This window comes from Manis javanica, chromosome 1 (assembly GCF_040802235.1).
Source record: "Manis javanica isolate MJ-LG chromosome 1, MJ_LKY, whole genome shotgun sequence".
Taxonomy (NCBI): Eukaryota; Metazoa; Chordata; class Mammalia; order Pholidota; family Manidae; genus Manis; species Manis javanica.
Window position 1 is genome coordinate 116,135,495 of NC_133156.1, and position 18,777 is coordinate 116,154,271.

An 18,777-nucleotide genomic window follows, 5' to 3' on the forward strand; every position below is an offset into this window, starting at 1 on the left:
GGGTGCCTGAGACCGGCACCTGAGGAAGGAAGAAATCGCGCGTTTTTTCCCCTTTTTTTCTCTCTTTTTGGCGAGTGCTTTTTGGAAGCCTTAAAGGTACAGGGACCCCGGTGCTAGGGAGGCAGGGCGGCGGGACTGGTGAGCGGGTGCCTGGGACCAATGCCTGAGGACAAAGAATATCGAGCGTTCCTTCCCTGCGGGACCAGTGGGTGGGTGCTTTTTGGAAGCCTTGAAAGGACAGGGACCCTGGTGCTAGGGAGACAGGGCAGCAGGACCAGTGAGCGGGTGCCTGGGACCGGCACCTGAGGACAAAAAAAAAAAAAACAAATCACCTGTTTTTTCCTTTTTTTTTTCTTTCTGTTCCCTCTCTCATTGTTGCTGTTGTTGTTTTGGTTTGGAGAGTGCTTTTTGGAAGTCTTAAAGGGGCAGGACAGGTCACGGAGACCAGAGGCAGGGAATCTGAGGATCTCTGGGCACTCTAACCCCCTGGGCAGCAAGGAGCACAGAGGCCCCTTACGGAGATAAATAGCCTCCTGGCTGCTCCCCCTCCAACGGGGCTCCACCATTTTGGAGGAACAGCCCCAGCCAGGCCAAGCACACAGCAATAGCGGGGATAAACCCCAAAGCAACTGGGCAGGAAGCAGAAGCCCTGTCTGCGCACAGATGCCCAGCACAAGCAACTAGAGGTCGCTATTCTCCCAGGAAAAGGCTACAAACCAACAAGAAGGGAAGCTCTTCCAGCGGTCACTTGTACCAGCTCTGCAAACTATCTCTATCACCATGAAAAGGCAAAACTACAGGCAGACAAAGATCACAGAGACAACACCTGAGAAGGAGACATACCTAACTAGTCCTCCTGAAAAAGAATTCAAAATAAAAATCATGAACATGCTGACAGAGATGCAGAGAAAAATGCAAGAGCAATGGGATGAGATGCAGAGAAAAATGCAAGAGCAGTGGGATGAGATGCAGAGAAAAATGCAAGAGCAGTGGGATGAAGTCCGGAAGGAGATCACAGATGACAGGAAAGAGATCACAGAAGTGAAACAATCCCTGGAAGGATTTATAAGCAGAATGGATAAGATGCAAGAGGCCATTGAAGGAATAGAAGCCAGAGAACAGGAACGTATAGAAGCTGACATAGAGAGAGATAAAAGGATCTCCAGGAATGAAACAACACTAAGAGAAATATGTGACCAATACAAAAGGAATAACATTCGTATTATAGGAGTACCAGAAGAAGAAGAAAGAGGAAAAGGGATAGAAAGTGTCTTTGAAGAAATAATTGCTGAAAACTTCCCCAAACTGGGGGAGGAAATAATCGAACAGACCATGGAATTACACAGAACCCCCAACAGAAAGGATCCAAGGAGGACAACACCAAGACACATAGTAATTAAAATGGCAAGGATCAAGGACAAGGAAAGAGTTTTAAAGGCAGCTAGAGAGAAAAAGGTCACCTATAAAGGAAAACCCATCAGGCTAACATCAGACTTCTCGACAGAAACCCTACAGGCCAGAAGAGAATGGCATGATATACTTAATGCAATGAAACAGAAGGGCCTTGAACCAAGGATACTGTATCCAGCACGACTATCATTGAAATATGATGGTGGGATTAAACAATTCCCAGACAACCAAAAGCTGAGGGAATTTGCTTCCCACAAACCACCTCTACAGGGCATCCTACAGGGGCTGCTCTAGATGGGAGTACCCCTAAAAAGAGCACAGAACAAAACACACAACATATGAAGAATGGAGGAGGAAGAATAAGAAGGGAGAGAAGAAAAGAATCTCCAGACAGTGTATATAACAGCTCAATAAGCGAGCTAAGTTAGGCAGTAAGATACTAAAGAAGCTAACCTTGAACCTATGGTAACCACGAATCTAAAGCCTGAAATGGCAATAAGTACATATCTCTCAATAGTCACCCTAAATGTAAATGGACTTAATGCACCAATCAAAAGACATAGAGTAATAGAATGGATAAAAAAGCAAGACCCATCTATATGCTGCTTACAAGAAACTCACCTTAAACCCAAAGATAAGCATAGACTAAAAGTCAAGGGATGGAAAAACATATTTCAGGCAAACAACAGTGAGAAGAAAGCAGGGGTTGCAGTACTAATATCAGACAAAATAGACTTCAAAACAAAGAAAGTAACAAGAGATAAAGAAGGCCACTACATAATGATAAAGGGCTCAGTCCAACAAGAGGATATAACCATTCTAAATATATATGCACCCAGTACAGGAGCACCAGCATATCTGAAGCAAATACTAACGGAACTAAAGAGGGAAATAGACTGCAATGCATTCATTGTAGGAGACTTCAACACACCACTCACCCCAAAGGATAGATCCACCGGGCAGAAAATAAGTAAAGACACACAGGCACTGAACAACACACTAGAACAGATGGACCTAATAGACATCTATAGAACTCTACATCCAAAAGCAACAGGATATACATTCTTCTCAAGTGCACATGGAACATTCTCCAGAATAGACCACATACTAGCTCACAAAAAGAGCCTCAGTAAATTCCAAGATATTGAAATTCTACCAACCAATTTTTCAGACCACAAAGGTATGAAAGTAGAAATAAATTCTACAAAGAAAACAAAAAGGCTCACAAACACATGGAGGCTTAACAACATGCTACTAAATAATCAATGGATCAATGAACAAATCAAAATAGAGATCAAGGAATATATAGAAACAAATGACAACAACAACACTAAGCCCCAACTTCTGTGGGACACAGCGAAAGCAGTCTTAAGAGGAAAGTATATAGCAATCCAGGCACACTTGAAGAAGGAAGAACAATCCCAAATGAATAGTCTAACATTACAATTATTAAAACTGGAAAAAGAAGAACAAATGAGGCCTAAAGTCAGCAGAAGGAGGGACATAATAAAGATCAGAGAAGAAATAAACAAAATTGAGAAGAATAAAACAATAGCAAAAATCAACGAAACCAAGAGCTGGTTCTTTGAGAAAATAAACAAAATAGATAAGCCTCTAGCCAAACTTATTGAGAGAAAAAGAGAGTCAACACAAATCAACATAATCAGAAATGAGAATGGAAAAATCACGACAGACTCCACAGAAATACAAAGAATTATTAAAGACTACTATGAAAACCTATATGCCAACAAGCTGGAAAACCTAGAAGAAATGGACAACTTCCGAGAAAAATACAACCTCCAAGAGTGACCAAGGAAGAAACACAAAAGTTAAACAAACCAATTACAAGCAAAGAAATTGAAACAGTAATCAAAAAACTACCCAAGAACAAAACCCCGGGGCCGGACGGATTTACCTCGGAATTTTATCAGACACGCAGAGAAGACATAATACCCATTCTTCTTAAAGTGTTCCACAAAATAGAAGAAGAGGGAATACTCCCAAACTCATTCTATGAGGCCAACATCACCCTAATACCAAAACCAGGCAAAGACCCCACCAAAAAAGAAAATTACAGACCAATATCCCTGATGAATGTAGATGCAAAAATACTTAATAAAATATTAGCAAACAGAATTCAACAGTATATCAAAAGGATCATACACCATGACCAAGTGGGGTTCATCCCAGGGATGCAAGGATGGTACAACATTCGAAAATCCATCAACATCATCCACCACATCAACAAAAAGAAAGACAAAAACCACATGATCATCTCCATAGATGAGGAAAAAGCATTGGACAAAATTCAACATCCATTCATGATAAAAACTCTCAGCAAAATGGGAATAGAGGGCAAGTACCTCAACATAATAAAGGCCATATATGATAAACCCACAGCCAGCATTATACTGAACAGCGAGAAGCTGAAAGCATTTCCACTGAGATCGGGAACTAGACAGGGATGCCCACTCTCCCCACTGTTATTTAACATAGTACTGGAGGTCCTAGCCATGGCAATCAGACAAAACAAAGAAATACAAGGAATCCAGATTGGTAAAGAAGAAGTTAAACTGTCACTATTTGCAGATGATATGATACTGTACATAAAAAACCCTAAAGACTCCACTCCAAAACTACTAGAACTGATATCGGAATACAGCAAAGTTGCAGGATACAAAATTAACACACAGAAATCTGTAGCTTTCCTATACAATAACAACGAATCAATAGAAAGAGAAATCAGGAAAACAATTCCATTCACCATTGCATCAAAAAGAATAAAATACCTAGGAATAAACCTAACCAAAGAAGTGAAAGACTTATACTCTGAAAACTACAAGTCACTCTTAAGAGAAATTAAAGGGGACACTAATAAATGGAAACTCATCCCATGCTCATGGCTAGGAAGAATTAATATCGTCAAAATGGCCATCCTGCCCAAAGCAATATACAGATTTGATGCAATGCCTATCAAATTACCAGCAACATTCTTCAATGAATTGGAACAAATAATTCAAAAATTCATATGGAAACACCAAAGACCCCGAATAGCCAAAGCAATCCTGAAAAAGAAGAATAAAGTAGGGGGGATCTCACTCCCCAACTTCAAGCTCTACTACAAAGCCATAGTAGTCAAGACAATTTGGTACTGGCACAAGAACAGAGCCACAGCCCAGTGGAACAGATTAGAGACCCCAGACATTAACCCAAACATATATGGTCAATTAATATTTGATAAAGGAGCAATGGACATACAATGGCAAAATGACAGTCTCTTCAACAGATGGTGCTGGCAAAACTGGACAGCTACATGTAGGAGAATGAAACTGGCCATTGTCTAACCCCATATACAAAGGTAAACTCAAAATGGATCAAAGACCTGAATGTAAGTCATGAAACCATTAAACTCTTAGAAAAAAACATAGGCAAAAACCTCTTAGACATAAACATGAGTGATCTCTTCTTGAACATATCTCCCCGGGCAAGGAAAACAACAGCAAAAATGAGCAAGTGGGACTACATTAAGCTGAAAAGCTTCTGTACAGCGAAAGACACCATCAATAGAACAAAAAGGAACCCTCCAGTATGGGAGAATATATTTGAAAATGACAGATCCGATAAAGGCTTAACGTCCAGAATATATAAAGAGCTCACACGCCTCAACAAACAAAAAACAAATAACCCAATTAAAAAATGGGCAGAGGAACTGAACAGACAGTTCTCCAAAAAATAAATACAGATGGCCAACAGACACATGAAAAGATGCTCCACATCGCTAATTATCAGAGAAATGCAAATTAAAACTACAATGAGGTATCACCTCACACCAGTAAGGATAGCTGCCATCCAAAAGACAAACAACAACAAATGTTGGCGAGGCTGTGGAGAAAGGGGAACCCTCCTAAACTGCTGGTGGGAATGTAAATTAGTCCAACCATTGTGGAAAGCAGTATGGAGGTTCATCAAAATGCTCAAAACAGACCTACCATTTGACCCAGGAATTCCACTCCTAGGAATTTACCCTAAGAACGCAGCAATCAAGTTTGAGAAAGACAGATGCACTCCTATGTTTATCGCAGCACTATTTACAATAGCCAAGAATTGGAAGCAACCTAAATGTCCATCGGTAGATGAATGGATAAAGAAGATGTGGTACATATACACAATGGAATACTACTCAGCCATAAGAAGTGGAAAAATCCAACCATTTGCAGCAACATGGATGGAACTGGAGAGTATTATGCTCAGTGAAATAAGCCAAGCGGAGAAAGAGAAATAACAAATGATTTCACTCATCTGAGGAGTATAAGAACAAAGGAAAAACTGAAGGAACAAAACAGCAGCAGGATTACAGAACCCAAAAATGGACTAACAGGTACCAAAGAGAAAGGAACTGGGGAGGATGGGTGGGCAGGGAGGGATAAGGAGGGGGGAGAAGAAGGGGGGTATTAAGATTAGCATGCATGGGGGGGAGGGAGAAAGGGGAGGGTGGGCTGCACAACACAGAGAGGACAAGTAGTAACTCTACAACATTTTGCTAAGCTGATGGACAGTAACCGTAATGTGGTTGTTAGGGAGGACCTGATATAGGGGAGAGCATAGTAAACATAGTATTCTTCATGTAAGCGTAGATTAAAAATTTAAAAAAAAAAAAAAAGAAAGAAAGAAAGAAAAGGGGGATTACTCCTTAACAGGATAAAACTATTGGTAAATCAAAGATCAACACATGCTTTAAATATCCTTAATGTTGATCACTTAAAGGGTGTCAGATGATCAGCTATGGAGGTACTCTTTTCTGATAATATTCCTTTCTCTTAATTAAAAAAAAAAAAAAAAGCAGTTACTGTGTGCTGACCTCCAATGAGTTCTGCACAGTGGTATAGAGGGCATGTCAAAGTGTGGGCAAAGGGTCTGTTTGTTTCTACGCAGAAGATCAAGGCCTAGCTTGGATACCCAGAAAATGAACTAAGATACGATATGAGGAGGAGCTCCCGGCATCAGCACTCTCTGGAGGACTTGTGCCGGGGGATGATCATCAAAAAGCCTCCACAGGGATCCGGACAATGCTGCAGTTGTGGCTGCATCCAGCCCACCGTCTCCTGGACTTGCCATTGGAATGAGGAGGGAGATGTCTAGGCTGGCATGTGCATACAGTGAGACAACGAATTTGACCGGATCTGTACTGTTGGAACTCAACCAGGAGTTGGGAGGGGTGCAAGTTGTAGCACTCCAAAATCTTATGACTATAGACTATCTACGGTTAAAAGAACATATGGGATGTGAACAGATTCCAGAAATGGGCTGCTTTAATTTGTCTGATGGTTCAAGTACAGTTGGACAATATCCATCATATCATAGATAAATTTTCACAAATGCCTAGGGTGCCTAAATGGTTTTCTTGGCTTCACTGGAGATGGATGGTAATTATAGATTTGCTTTGTTTATGTCACCGTATTCCTATTATGTTAATATGTGTGTGCAAATTAGTTAGTAGTTTAAAACCTATACATACTTAAGGTACTATACAAGAAGATATGTCAAAGAAATAATCAATCCTCCCATGTTTCCTTCATATGCTACATCTATAGCTTTTCTTCTTCCTTCCTAATTACAACCCTTAAATAGAATTCGTGCCTCATATCGAATTTACCGAGTATCATAATTCCTCCAGGTGGTAAAGATACCTCGAGACAAGTGCTGGGCATAGAAGCCACAGGGCATAAATCTGCAAAGAAGTAAAAAGCTAACCTTTGCAAACAATATGGCTTCTCTCTCACTTACCAACTTTACATTTCCCTGTATGGCCCCGGAAGATGACTGGTTAGCCAGAGACGGGTAAGATTCCTCAAGGGAGGAACAACCTAAGACAGGCACAGTCGCAGGGGGGCCATCAGGTGAGAAATTGGGGATCAACAGAGGTGAGGCTCAGAACCTCATCCCCCCTGCTTTGAGAGAAATCTTCTGCATCCGTGGATGTCTTGCTGCCCTTGTCTAGCCTGGATTAATACTTAGTCCATAGGCACACACCTGATCATCTGATCATCTACATTTGCCTTCTTACAGCACTAAACTATGTTTTCTACCTTTATCTTGCATCTACCTACCAGTTCAGCATTTTATTAAAAATAAAAATAATAATAATAATAGGAGAAATGTGGGATCAACATATAAATCAAGTACAAAAATCAAACGAATATTCATATTTGACCTGATTGTTTATAGGTCAATTGCATGATCAAAACCGAAAGTTTCTGTGATGAATGCCCTTGTACTCTTCACCATGTAAGAATTTATTCACTATGTAAGAATTCGTTCACCATGTAAGAACTTGTTCGTTATGCTTCAGAAGATTGGAGACTGACGAGAATTAGGCTTGAGATGGATTAATGATTGTACATTGAGCGTTGACCCCCCTATACTGAATTTTATTGTTGTTAACAACCATTTGATCAATAAATATGAGAGATGCCCTCTCAAAAAAAAAAAAAGATTGTATTTCAATTTTTTTTTTTTTGTAGATAATTATTTTTTATTGAAGGCTAGTTGACACACAGTATTACATTAGTTTCGGGTGTACAACACAGTGATTCAACATTTATATACATGATAATTCTAGCTAGCAGCTATCACCATACAAAGTTGTTACAATATTTTGACTATATTCCTTATGCTATACATTACATCCCAGTTACTTATTTATTTTACAATTGGAAGTCTGTACTTTTTTTTTGTTTTGAGAGGGCATCTCTCATATTTATTGATTAAATGGTTGTTAACAACAATAAAATTCTGTATAGGGGAGTCAATGCTCAATGCACAATCATTAATCCACCCCAAGCCTAATTTTCGTCAGTCTCCAATCTTCTGAAGCATAACGAACAAGTTCTTACATGGAGAACAAATTCTTACATAGTGAATAAGTTACATGGTGAACAGTACAAGGGCAGTCATCACAGAAACTTTCGGTTTTGATCACGCATTATGAACTATAAACAATCAGTTCAAATATGGATATTTGTTTGATTTCTATACCTGATTTATATGTGGATACCACATTTCTCTCTTTATTATTATTATTTTTAATAAAATGCTGAAGTGGTAGATAGATGCAAGATAAAGGTAGAAAACATAGTTTAGTGTTGTAAGAGAGCAAATGTAGATGATCAGGTGTGTGCCTGTAGACTATGTGCTAATCCGAGCTAGACAAGGGCATTAAAACCAAGAGGAGGTTAACTTAAAATGAGGCCAGTAGGGTGGGCCCTAATCTAATCTGACCAGTATCCTTAAAACAAGAGGAAATGTGGACACAAAAAGGAAAACCAAGAGCATGTGAGGTCGCGGCAAGAAGAGGACTATCTACAAGCCAAGGAGAGAGGCCTCAGAAGGAACCAAACCTGCCAACACCTTGACTTTGGACTTCTAGCCTGCAGACTGTGAGAAAAAAAATTTCTGTTGTTGAAGCCACCCAGTCTGTGGGATTCTGTGGGGTTCTGCCATAGCAGCCCTAGCAAACTAATGAAATGTCTTTTATTCCTGGGCCCACGGCTAGGCAACAATTCCCAGCTTCCTTCACAGTTAGGTTTGGCCATATGACTAAGTCTCAGACAAAAAAAAAAAGAGCCACTTCCAGGATCCCATGCACACTTCTCCATGTCCCTCCCCCTGCTGGCTCACTGCACAGCCGTAACAGAAACAGACGGTGCCCAGAGTGACCTTCTCAGCCTCCTCATAATGGTGGCCACACTGTCCATGCCTGAATCCCCAAATGATCATGTGAGGGAGAGCTAGCTGCCCAGCAGGGTGTCTCACACCCACTACTGTTAGCTGATCAGGAAGTCAATTTGTATAAATGTGAGCTTGTGGGTTATCTGCTGTAACAACTAGTACCCTAACTAATACAAGAAAGTATAAGCAAAGTGGAAAGAAGGAAAAATAGAAATGCATATGGAGGGAAGTACTTAGTTGTTAACAGTAACTCTGTTGGGTGCTGCTTCACCAGAGACAGCCTCAGCCTCCTCATCCTTTCCACACAAGGACTGCCAGGCAGCGAAATACAAGCTACCCCATCTTGCAACACACTTTTGGAGAAATCACAGACCAAACCAGAACACAATTCTGTTCCTTAAGCTTTCCGAACAGAACATTTGTTTAAATTTGGCCCAGTTACTAAGTGTGCTCAAATATGTTATAAGAAATCAAGACTGATAAATGGCAATGAAAAACTCTGCAATTTGGATATCTTCCTCTTGATGACAAGTTGCCCTGCCTATGTTGAAAGCTACCAAGAGGTATGTAGACAACTTGTGGTTAACAACCCTTGATGTTGCAAAATTAAGCATTTCTGGCCTTTCAAGATCCTCAACACAAATGGAACTTTGCAGAAGTAATATTACAAAATTCCATACAATCATACAATACATTTAAGGAAGGGGAGTATGGCAGTTAAGTCACATTAGTCAGTAAAAAAAAAGTTAAATAGTTCAAAAAAAGTTGGAAATTACTGATCTACATAGTTTTGCCCTGTAAGATCATAATGTTTACAGAAGGGAAAGCACGGTCTGAAAAATAAATCTTTACTTTAAGCAAAAACTTTGTGTAGTCATCAAAACAATGTTATGTTTGTGGAATTTCACAAGTCAAGAGTATATCACCATATCAATTATTCTCTTGCCTCAAAGAACAAGTTTGAAAATTACAGTGGAAAGTTATTCTTTTGTGCTACATTTCCACTCCCTAAGAAAGATGGACTTATAGAGGCAGGAAGCACCAATTGGAGAACCAATGTTGACTCTGGGAGAGAGTGAGATTGCTTAGGTTTGGTCTCATGTGTAAAGCCCTTGCATGTCAGGAGAAAATACCCCTCCCAATTTGTCAAAGTCATGTAAATTACAACTGTCCTCTGAGGGGTGTATTCTACTGACCCTACCTGGTATGGATAAAAACAAAAAGTATTGTTAACCTAATCCGGATTGTGCCTAAAAGGAAGTCTACATATATATGGCCTAAAAGATTATAATTTATAATCAAGCAATGAATATCTTCCTTCCTGGCTGATAGGATACTTTCTAACTCTTGAACAGGCCTTCCACTACTTCCTGACTCTGTCCCCTGAGTGGTCTAGCTAGCCACCTCAAATTGCAAATGTGGCAAGTGTCCTAGTTTTGACAATTTAAGAAAGCCTGGTTCCCAGTCTCATATTAGCCTCTGCGGCACTCCTACCTAAATGTGAGCCAACAGAGTGTTCTCTCTCTCATTCCTTGGCTAGCACTGGAAATATAAAAGGGATTCTACCAACTGAAACCTAAGGCAGGTGCCCAGAATTATTAGCTCAGCAACATTTGTGAGAAACTGCTGTGTGGCAGGCCCTGCAGCAAGCAGCAGCTATGACCAAGAGAAGCTGGACCCTGTGGCAGGCCCAGGGAGCCTGGGCAGTGAAGGGGCAGCGAGATGGAGAACCAGTGAGCTCAGGCACAGGGCACAGTGTTATGAACGCAGAAAAAAGTATCTACCACTGAAGTGGAGACGGCAGAAACTCTGGAGGAAGTGGTAACTGAGTTGAATGGGATTTCAAAAGACAGGGAAGGACAGAGATAGCATTACAGAAAGCAGGGACAAGATGTGCAAAGCCCTGAAGTCCTTGGCCTATTTGAGGAGATAACTGCAGCCAGCATAACTGAAATCAGGCCCAGAGGGTGAAAAATTAGCTTAACACGAGGCCCAAAAGCTAAATCAGGACTAGTGACTGAAAGGCAATGAATACCTTACCAACAAGCACAAACTTTCCAGCACAGGGGAGGCAGTGGAGGTAGGGCAGGGAGGGGACACGATCCAGTCTTGACACGTTAAGTGTCTTAATCTAATGATGACAGAAACCTGAGTGGGCCTCATTACAGGAGTCACCCCTACACAAAACCCCAGGCTTTCCAGTAGCTATGGTACAATCATAAAATCAGGACAAGACCCGAGGTGCGGAAGGGGGGCGCAGGAAAGCTAGATGCCCCAGGATGCTCATGACTTTTAATTAGGTAGTCATCAGGAAAGGCTTTAAATAGAGAAGGGTTACTCTGTCAGGTAGATGAGCTGTGCGCCACAGTGCTCCTCCGTCATGCTCACTGGAATCTAGGTGACATCTGACTCACACACAGACAGTGCTAAACCGCTATGATTCCTCCTCCCTAACTTATGGGTCAGATTTTCAAACTGAGTCCATCTCTTCCTAATTAAACATACCATGTCTATAAGAAGTTTCCCCAGAAAGATTCCAGAGCAATAAGGATCCTAAAAAATCTGCTGCCTTTAACGGTTTAGCAGAAAAGATTGAGCACAGCCTGAAGAGACAGAGGGGCAGCCTTCCTTTGTAATGGTAACCCCGAAGGTTAAAGAGCTGGGCAGGAAGGTTGGGAGATGTCTCTTGTGTGCACAACACAAGTAGGGCTATCCTCAAGTTATCTACATTAAGTAAAATTCTAGCCTTTCATCCATCACCCAGCCCAATCTAGGGGTCTAGATGACCGTACAAGTATGCAGTACAAGAGCTCAGGCAGCAAGATCTAGCCTGCTACAGAAATAGTCATTCCACACACAATCAATGCAAGTGTAATTGTTTTTTCAAGACTACTGACTGTGTGTATCCAGGAGGAATGAAAATTTACCAACTCGCTAAGACTGCTACATGCAACTAGCTAATTGCCCGTGTTCCTCTCAACATCCTCATGCATGTCAGATCTTCAGTGCAGCTTCTGAATATCTCAGCTTGGAGACTTCTGACATTTGACTTAATCCCATTTGGATCCACTTCAGGAAAACTTTAGAACAACTGCTCCAAGAGTCATTTACGAGCTAGACACACCATCAGGTGACCCATGCAAAGGCTCAGGACATAAACCAATAAAGGTGCAATGCCAGGACACTGTTTTTCAAAAGGCAATTGTACCTTTATATAATCTTTTTCATGTTTTCCTTCAAATGCTCATGTTTTCAGGTTCCAGTCCCCCATGGATATGATTTTTAGAAAGATCATCTTCTTCCTTAAAATATTCTAATTAACTTCTCTGGTTTTCAAAAAAAAAAAAAGGAACGAAAGGTCCTTTTCAGACCAGCTGTGTAAGTGCAAGCTCTGCACAATCCACTGCTTAAGGACTTTGTGTAAGTTTAACATGTTGTGAGCAGACCAGGATTTCAGAAAAGACACAAAACAGGCAAGGCTCAATGGAACAGATAAATGAAACTTCTTCAACAAGTCTTCTTTATTACACAATTTGACTTTTTACTAACGTACACTTACCTTACACTACTTATGAAAAAAAATAACATATATAGGAAATAGGCCCTAAAAGTCAGTATGTGTTTTATATATAATAAGTATTGAGTTCTATCACTCTGAGCATTATAATCAATAATAATTCTATATACTATGTCCAATTCTTTATTAAGAGTATGACCTGACTAAAACCAGCTTCACGCCCTTATTTACTCCATGAGTAAATGTTCTAGCACCCTCTCCTGGTTATTTGTAATACCTACTCTTAACTCCTCTCCCCAGCATGCAGCTACCTTTCAAGGGTCGGACAGATCGGTGGCTACAGCAAAGGCCACCCCATTCCTTCTCCAAAGCCACCCAAATAACCACTGAGCCAGGAGCCACTGCCACAAAAAGAAAGGGCGAATACTGAATTGGGTGCTCTCCTGCCACTGCTTGTGCTTAAGGCCTGCCGTCACCAGATTCCACAAACACCACCCCGTACCCCTGGCTTGCCTGATCCACCACCATCTCCGGTAGCCAACCCGGCCTCATTCCTGCACTCACAAACTCCTCCATGGGCTGAGCGCATATCGCCCCCCGGCCTGTCTGCTTAATCTGGCCGGCTCTCGTGGGATGGGGTGTCCAGAGAGATCAGCTCACTTATCAGGTATGACCTGGGTGAGGAGGACAGAAAGAAGGGTTTGGGAGGCACATTTTTCCTCTGAAAATGCCAGTCATAATGCCAGGCACCTTCCTACTGTCAGGTTTATAGTACTGCCAGGTTCTTTTTATGGCAGGAGTGCCACAGGGGAACTTCTCACCTCCATAACTTCATGACAAGCAACTCCTAATATTCCACAGTCCCTTAGAGAAAGCAAGTCTCCTTTAGTCGGATCTACTACAAGTAACCATGAACCCAGGAAGTTCTCACTATCTTGGCCCACTTTCATTCAGAAAGGAAGAAATTAGAATCAACATGGTGTTCATTATTCAACAACAAAAGGAAAGGACAGAAGAAAAGAGGTAAGAATATGAACAGTGGAGAGTTTCTTCACTCCCAAATCTTGCTGGATCAAGCTACTCTTTGCTGATTAATAGGTGCTTATTGGTTTGACATAAATCATGTATTGAGTGATAAACATTCTTTAGAAAGACGATTTTGTCAAAAAACTAGAAAAGAATTCCTGCCATCAAAAAGCTCATTATTTGGTTGCAAAAACAAAATATGTCAAAGGCAATAATTAGAAAGTGACAAAGTGTTGTATCCTTTAGTGAAAAATATACACATAAATTCCATAAATACACACACATACACACACCAAGTGTCCCCCCACCACGTATAGAAAAATGATCATCAAAATATAGTAAGAGTCATTGCTCGTGAACTTCATATCTGTACTTTCTTCCTTCATATTTTTCAGTACTGTTTGAATTTCCAACAAGAATGTAGTATTTTAACACAGAGAACAGAAAAAAAATTTTAAACCAATTATCAAAAGTATGAACAGAGGAAATCACTTACAAATATAATATACGAAGTTACATAAAAATAGACAGGAAAAAAAGACTGGGTGAAAATATACCAGATTATTAGTGACCATTTTTCTCTAGGGGCTGCAGTGAGTTTTGTCTTTATTGCCTTTCATGTGCTTCCTCATTTTCTGAAAAGTAAACCAATCTTTACTTACAGAAACTTAAATGTGAAACAAGTTGCACTCTCATTTTAAAATACCGTTCATAAAAGCACTTTATGATAACCATGGACTTAGCAACATACCTGGAATAAGCGCTGTGCTAATAAGGATATCCACCTCCTTGCACTGCTGAGCAAAGAGCTTCATTTCAGCTTCAATGAACTCTTTGGACATTTCTTTAGCATATCCCCCTTGTCCCTCACCAGACTCCTTCAAGTCCACCTCTAAGGGCTCAGCACCAAGAGACTTGAACTGCTCCAAAGCTGCAGCTCTGGAGATTATTGAAGACAAAGGGTTATTCTGCACCCTTAATACAGGAAGGAATCAATAGCATCATTTACACACACATTTTTCAAAAGAGCAAACTATATATTCAAACTAGAGACTTTGTTTTGATATCTCCACCTGGACTGTCTCAATTTTTTTTTTCTAAAGGCAGGTAACACTTGTATAATAATAATTTTTTTCTGGGGAAAAAGAACTATTACAGGGAACTCCAACTTCTATTTAGTTAAGTGACAAAAGGAATTTCACCACTGCCAACTCCAGCAACCAACTGTTTCTCATGGCCCCACTGCTAATGACGATGTGAGATCTGATCTACATGAAGATTTTATTTCATTCTAATCACCCAAGTTGGTTTTCATTTTGTAAATGTTCTGACTAATGAGGACTTTTCTCACATAAATGACTCTTTTATTTAGAAATATTTTAACAAATTGATTTTTGTCCTTGTCTTCATCAAATTATGTTTGGAGAAAAAAGCAACTGATAAATGGTATAAATGGTAAAATGTGAAGAGCCAATGCATTTAAATTGTGTAAAAATAAAGTTAGTTTTAAAAAATAAATGAATGCTGGCCAAGTACTATATACTGGTTGGAAAACTAGAGCCAACAAAGATTTCAACTCTGTGGTAGACAGAGTGTTAAACTTACCAACATTCATCCCACTACAGTAAATCCCAAATTCCCCTAATGACAATCACTCCAGATATTTGTTAAAAATCCAAATTCCTAGGCCCCTTCCCAAACCCACTGAATTACAACTTCCAGCAGAGAGGCAATAGGCTGTATTTTCAGCAAGAGCTGCAGATAATTCTTGCCATCAAGCAGGTTTGGGAAACTAGTCTGAGCCCATCAGTCCTTAGTAACTGTCACGTCAGGGAAGGAGAGGACATGAGGGAAGGACAGAAATGGCAGACACAAACGTTGAGCGAGAGGTTTTCTCCCTGTCTGCTGGCGTGAGCAAGGAGGCTTGCAGCCCAGACTGCCCAGGGAGGTCAACTTGTGACCACAAAGGGATCAGCCAAATTTGAGGGCAGCAGAGAGGAGAGAGAGGAAGAAGCCAACCCTGGAGCGTGTCCACAGCTGCTGACCCTCCTGTGAAAAGGGAGTCCTTCCCACGAACTCTCACTCAGGGCACAGAATATGCTTTCCTATAGTTTAAGCCAATCTGAGCTAGTGTTTTCTATTCCTTACAGCCAAAGGGATACAGCTCTTTAAAAAGTTTTAGAAATGTCTCCTATTTTTAATTCAAAATAAGATGAATTCAAAATATGTGTGTGTGTCTCTATGTCTGTGTGTGAGTGTGTGTGTATATAAGTATATGTAAAATGACCAGGACTTTGTTCAAAATGTATCCATGTAAAAATCTGTAAGAAAGTATACCAAAAAATCATTAGCAATTATAATATTTGGCTGATAAAATTGTACAAGGTATTTTTTTTCCTTATGCTTCTCTGTATTTTTTAATAATGAGTATGTGTAAGTAAAAACAGAATTTGCCTTCAAAATAATGCCATCATTTCAACCTATTACAATATATCAAAATTTAAGATGTGAATATCTGCCAACCCAAATTTTCCATTTCCAAGAATTTATCCTAAAGAAATAATGAGGTATCTCCAAATATGTATGTTCTTACATATATATATATACACAGTATTATTTTTATATAGCAAAAATGTCCATTTATAGAGGACTAGTTAAATAAGCCACTGTGTCTCTATACAAAAGAATCCTATATAACCATTAAATATATTTGTAGGTAAGAAAAGATCTTCATGGTCTATTGTTAAGTTAAAGAAACTAAGTTAAATAGTACTATTGGTAAAATTATTTAGTAAAATTTTATTTGAATTAATGTATAGAAAAGAGGACATTTACTAAAATGTTAATAGTTACCTCCAGGAAAAAGGATTTTAGGTTATTTTATTTTTACTTTTTGTGCTTTTTTATATTTTCTGAATTCAAGAAATACTATGTATTATTTTTATGACCAAAAATAAACTGGGTAAGCTATGAAATTGATTTTATTTCCCCTTCTGTGTATAAAATAGAGCTAATTACTCCTTCTTCATAGAGTTACTGTAACAAACTGATAAGACAAAGGCATTATGCCTAGGAGAGAATATACATTTAGTATAGGTGTCTGAACACTATAGCTTTTGACCTCCCAATTTTTTTTGTAAATACAGCTTTATTGGAAAACAGAGAGAGATAAAAAAAGAAACTAAAGGTTTTATATTTCTAAACTTTGTAATATAGGAATAATTCAGGCATTAGGCAAGACATGTACTACTGTTTAAAGGGGAATCTTCTAACTATTATTTGAAAAAATTCCAAAATCACACCCTTTTAATATCACTGGGCAATGAGTTGTCCTTAAGTTTTTAGGATGTTTAACCGAAATATATACCATTCAGTTTTCCAAAAAGAACTTATAATCAAGTGTGTTTTCTAATAAATTTGGATTTCATATTTATGATACCCCTAGTCTCAAAACAGTGATTAGATTACTTAGTTATAATTCTTAGAAAAATATTGTATCAGTTAAGCCACATTTTCCTTTATTGTATACTTTATTTATGTTAACAAACTGTAAATAAAAATGGAGTTAGCAACAGCCATATCCCAGCTGTCTACTCAATATACAACAATGATACCAGTATAACTTTAATAAATTCACAGTCATTGACCCAATATTGTTGCAAATCATCTCTAAGCCAAATATATACATTTCCAGTCTAATACTATTGTCCACTACATCGAAAACTTGAACAATTTCTTTCTCCAAGTTTGGAGGTCTTCAAAGACTTCACATCAGCAAACATTAAAAATGAGAAGGTATGACTAATGACATGCTTAACTCTAGCTATACTTGGCTTGTGTCCTGATTACTTCTAAAAGGCCTTTTCTCATTTCAGCGGGTCAGCTTTTTATCGACACATCACTTTTCTAAACTCCAGGTAAGCACTCTCAGCCACATTCCACAGAACATTCTTTACTCTGCAAAGTCACATTCATTCCAACTTTGGTTGCAAATTTTTTTTATCATTCTATATTCACAAATAGCAGAATAGTACTATTCCTCTACTGACCCCAACTGATATAAATAACTACATGTTTCAACCTCAAAAAAATATTGCAATACATAAATGATAGCAATACTCAATAGGTATTTAACAAAATCCAGTATCTAGTGCCTTCTGAAATGAAGAACAAGTTTAATCAAATTTCTCTTTAAAGAAATTCTAGGAAAATACTGTCATGTCCTCTTTAAAGGAATACACAATGAACATAAATAAGTACTTTCTCTCTTAGAGGCTCTACTGTTGCCCAGTCAGCTTTATCTGCTTCCATCCAGGAACACAGAACACACCCCTCACCCTCTGGCCCCAGTCTGTTCTCCAAAATGTCACCTATACTATCCCTCTTGACACACTCACAAACATCTCTGTTCATGTCCTACCTAGTACCTAAATGCATTCTGAACAGGAATAGGACACAACAGACAGAGCAACAGGATACGTTAGAAACTCAGGATAGTGATAACAATAGTCCCATTGCTAATACACATGAAGAAACAAAATAAAGTATGAGTTGTTAGTTTTCAGTTGTTTTTTTTTTCTGTGGTCCTGAGTCTGGGTCCTTAAATTTTCTTCCCACTAGGTAATATCTTTCCCCTTTAAGTTCACTTCGAAAAAGTGGAAACATTTTTAAATGGGAAGAGCTTTACAGAGCAGTTTTCAGTGTGCTACTGCAAATTACAAATTCTCAAGAAAGCATAAAATCCACATGAAACAAAATGTACCTTAACAGCACTCACTAGTAGAGCACTCACCTTGTGTCAAAGCCTCGAACAACTGCACCCATCGACTTGGCTGCACCTGCAGAGGCAAGCCCAGCAACGCCACCACCAACTATCAGAATCTAGGAGGAAGGGCAGAACCGGTAGGTTTTAAGTAAAGTTCATTATCAACTGATTAAGAAAGATCATCAGCTAACAACTCCCAGTGCTGGTGTACAGTTAGCATTCAGTATGACACCAGGTGGTGGTGGTGGCGGTGATGATCATCCTCATTTAACAAAATGCAGTATCTAGTGTCTTCTGAAATGAAGAACAAGCTGCTTAGCAACTGCAAATG

General features: G+C 39.4%; 1 protein-coding gene across 6 annotated transcripts in view; it reads right to left on the reverse strand.

Annotated features, from left to right (window-relative positions):
- The window catches only part of NNT (nicotinamide nucleotide transhydrogenase), a 110,439-nt gene that overhangs the window by 72,216 nt on the left and 19,446 nt on the right, over positions 1 to 18,777 (reverse strand). For all 6 annotated transcript variants that reach the window (XM_073236435.1, XM_073236457.1, XM_073236442.1 and 3 more), the window contains exons 6-7: positions 18,474 to 18,562; positions 14,433 to 14,620 (exon numbers count right to left, since the gene is read on the reverse strand). In XM_073236435.1, coding sequence (XP_073092536.1) covers positions 14,433 to 14,620; positions 18,474 to 18,562 — 277 coding nt within the window. The remainder of the gene's footprint in view (positions 1 to 14,432; positions 14,621 to 18,473; positions 18,563 to 18,777) is intronic.